At 27.7% G+C, this 4,247-nt stretch overlaps 1 protein-coding gene across 1 annotated transcript in view; it reads right to left on the bottom strand.

Annotated features, from left to right (window-relative positions):
- Nucleotides 1-945: 945 nt before the first annotated feature.
- Nucleotides 946-4,247, bottom strand: part of LOC112688229 (myosin-G heavy chain-like) — a 65,149-nt gene continuing 61,847 nt past the window's right edge. Inside the window, exons 8-9 of the mRNA XM_025561327.1 lie at nt 1,105-1,258; nt 946-1,041 (exon numbers count right to left, since the gene is read on the bottom strand). Coding sequence (XP_025417112.1) covers nt 946-1,041; nt 1,105-1,258 — 250 coding nt within the window. The remainder of the gene's footprint in view (nt 1,042-1,104; nt 1,259-4,247) is intronic.

The following is a 4,247-nucleotide window of genomic DNA, read 5'->3' as shown; positions in this document are numbered from 1 at the left end:
ACTTTGGCTCTATTAATTGAAGGTGCGCGGCTGAAAGGACTCGACCGAAATCCACTACTCGATGACATATAATCGTCATGAGTTATTATAGCACATTGATCTGGAAATCAATCAATTAGCTATTTTCTTCGCATAGTGTCGTGAAATGTCAAATGTGATGTGCAGCACGTACACAAACAAATATTTGTGGAGGGGGGTGTTTAGTTTATGTATTTTCATATTTATTTAATTTGTAAACTACTATTACTCTATAAAAACTCTATTTCATAATTTTCCTGAAATTCGAGGCAAGGAAAGGAATCTCTAAAACCCCCCTTGTGTACCTATCTCACTAAGGTGTATTAATTTTTCTTCTGGCGTTTGATTATTAATAATTTGTATAAATGTAGGTGATCAAGAATAAATAATTGGTACTTGGACCAGAGCTGACGAAAGGGTGTGGCAGTGAAGGCTAGGGCCCCGGGGCTCATACCTCTAAGAAAGACAATAATTTCAGTCTTTTATACATAATTAAAAAGGCATTCTCACCTTGGGATCTATAAGGTGCGGCATAATGAGCTTCCCCATTTCTGAGGCGAATTAAAATAAAATGGTACGAGATAAGAAAAAATAAATTTTTTCAATGGAAAGTGTAAATTTTTTTATGTGCTTTTTTGTTATTTTTTAAAAATGATGTCGTCCAAATATATCCTATGGGTCCATTTCGTTGAAACCAGAAGTTATCATTATTTTTGTATGCTTCAGTTTTCGGCCGTAAAAAGTTTCCTATAATCTCGGAGTACCGGTCGGAAGTCAAAGTAACAATAACGCCACCTTTTTAAAAAAATAAGATCCCACAATGCCTACCGAGGACAAAACTCTTTAAATTTTGATTTAAGAACTGTGAAGATATATTTCGTTAGTATATGATTTGAGGGTTTCCCGCAGGTCGATTTTTTTTTTTTTTTACCTTTCCAAAAATGTGGAAATGTGCTTCGATACTACTCCACTCAATACCATGTTACAGCAACTTTTACGTTTTACCCAATCTGCTAAATTCAACTATTGAATAACAATAATCTTATTTGGGTGTGATTTAAGATCACAGTGCAAAATTCGCGTTACCGATCGATCCGATATTCCAAAACCAGAAGCATGTTTCCTAGCTGAACGCGATGGAAACTGTTTTATTGATGTTCTCACTTCAACAATGATTTCAGGTGTTCTTACCGACTTGAGACGTCCAGTTAGATTTTTAAATATCGCAGATACCGCAACCCTTAAATTTTACACACGATTTAAAATTGTCTTTCGATCAGGGACACTTTTTTTAGGATCCAAACCACACAAAGTCCGAAATGCTTTCGCGTCGCAGTGACCTACTCAGCGTTTTTGAAAAATTTCTCAATAGCAAGACCACGTTATTCACCTGATCACGGCATGGTGATGATTATAAACCTTATTAACAACCCTGTTTATGATAATAAATCACTTTAATCTAATTAATATTATTACGTGGTAATAATTAACTAAAACTTGGGAGTTCATTACGCCGTACTCTGTACTTAATCCCATCAAAACTTGAAATGTGGAAAATGTATTTCTTAACCTTACTGTGGCTCTCGAATATATATCACACTTCCTTTTACAATAGCAAGTGTTGAACGCTCTTTTTCAGTACTAAACAGAACCCTTAGCGGTGGAATAAGAATTGGCCAAAAACACCAACTTGGTCGGTGTTATCAATTAATTTGCTACGAAAAAGTTAGAAAGTGTAACTGAAATAATTTCAGTATAAAAAAAAAAAAAAAAAAGAATAATTATTATTCTTTTTTTTTTTATAATAATATGCTCTATTTAATTTTGTCATGAATAAAGAAAATATTTGAATGAAACCAAACACTATTTTTTTGATGGTCATGTATTATTAAATATGAATAATTGTATTGCACAAGTATGTACAAGTAATATGTATATCTTGGCCCAATAAATGTAAGTAAAGGAGCCTCGAATCGATGATGTCCTCAACATTTTTTGCCAGCCTTGGTTTGGACTCTTTCAACTAATAATCACTATACAATTCGGTTATGACTTATTCAAATGAAAATTTACTCTTGAATAGTAATTAGTTAGGTACTCTTGGTGAACTTTGAAGAACTATATCACTTTGGTTTATATATGTGTTTAGTATAATTAAAAATGTAATAACAATAATATATATAAGGGTTTGTATCAATTGATATCACCACAATTAATTTATTGACACCATTGATATGAATAAAAGTATTTTAAAAAAGTTAAATAAAATACCACAGGGTCAAAAACGGTCATTGAAACCTTTAAAATTTTTCCAGCATAGCCTTTTTTAATAGAGACAAATTTTAGCCGCTTGAGTACGACAGAAACTTCAAACGAATGAATATGTGTCAATCTGAAATAATCGGTGACATGTTTTTTCCGTACTTGCCAATTATAATAATTTGTTTCAATTATGGATTTTTTATAATATCGATAGCACTAAATGGCTTATAATTTGACGTTTATTTTTAATAAAACTTTGAGATTGTTAAATACTAATAATAATAAATTACATTTTATATATTATAGGTATATCGTTATATACATATAAAAATATGGGATTCAAAAACAATCTAATATGAAAATATAAAATATTTATGTATAAGATGACTACATATATGTCTATATGTATCAATATAAATGTACAATTCATTAGGAATAAATAAATTTCATTAATTTTACAAAAAAGATACATAAAAAAATATAATACAAATATTGAATAGGTATTCATAATATATGAAAACATTATACATATTTGGCCTCTATATTATATGAATCATGTACATAAATGCATCATTTTAATATTTTTCGAAATAAACCTTAAGTGATGTATTAAAAAAAAAAAAAAAACAATTTTTCTAAAATTATGTAAAATAAAATAAATGAGAATGTATCATATATTAAAGATAATTCATTTTATAAATCACAGTCAAAATTATTGGAGGAATGATTTATATATATATTATTTTATATATATATATATATTATATAAATTGAGATACGATTTGAGTAAAATGATAAAAATACATTATATTAAAAAATATATAAATGAATACAAATAAATACATGTATATTTTCTGTTGATAAGTTTTTTTATATAAAATTTAGTAGTTACGAATTGTCAAATTGTCATGTATATAATAATATTTGTCATGATAGTTGCAGTTGCGTATGGCACAAGAAATAAGATATTATATAATTTAAATTGTATTTATATTAGCAAGTAATCAAATAAAAATGAAAAAAATAACGTCATAGCCAGTATAAAGAATTGAAAATAACAATATTACTTAATAGCTATTAAAATTACTGCGGCTTTTAAAATTATTATATTAATATAAAAAAATAAAATAATAATAAAAAACATTTTGGCCATCTAAAATACTTAAATTTCTAATTTGTTTAATTCGATTTAAGTTTTTTAAGCCTAAACTCTTTAAAAATAAAGTAACACGAATAATAAATTACCTAGTTATTTTACTTTATTTTTATTTAATCTGTGTGTGTGTGTGTGTTAATATAATAATGAAATAACTTAATTAAAGTCCGGTGTCAAAGTAATCTTTAGGAACACCTATAACACGCGTAAAACATAAAAATAAAATTTTTTATAACAACAAGATATAATTATGCGTCCATACGCAGAAACTATGATATAGTATCTGCGTATTATTTATAATAATAATAATAATAATGCACACGAATGTGACTGATATTGTATGTTATCCTTTTGCAACGTTGTAGCAATGTATTCGTTTCTATCACAGGCCTCAGGACGGAACAGTACACGAGAATATATTATGATATATTTCTACTTAAACCTACGTATTATCCGTTTCAAAAACGTAAAAATAAATCTTCTATAAAACGTAAAGTAATAATATTATAATTAAAATACGATTTAATTATAATATGTACATGTGTACAAAACTTATGATACCTAAAAAACGAGTTACACTTATAAAAAAATATATTAAAAAAAAAAAAAAAAAAAATTATACTTTTGAATATTTTGATTCGTAAGGCGGTTAAAATAATATTATAATTCTTTAATGAGGTTAACTAATCATCACATTAAAAACGATTTCTCCGGGTAGAGAAAAAGATTGGCCGAGTCATCGCAACACGCGCGCGATAAGTCGCGCGCGAGTATACGCGTATACAATAGTAATAATAATAATAATAATAAT

This window comes from Sipha flava, unplaced genomic scaffold (genome assembly GCF_003268045.1).
Source record: "Sipha flava isolate LNK unplaced genomic scaffold, YSA_version1 37_pilon_pilon, whole genome shotgun sequence".
In the NCBI taxonomy this organism is placed as follows: Eukaryota; Metazoa; Arthropoda; class Insecta; order Hemiptera; family Aphididae; genus Sipha; species Sipha flava.
The sequence above is the reverse complement of the archived record's forward strand: the minus strand, read 5'-3'. Positions and strand labels throughout refer to the sequence as shown.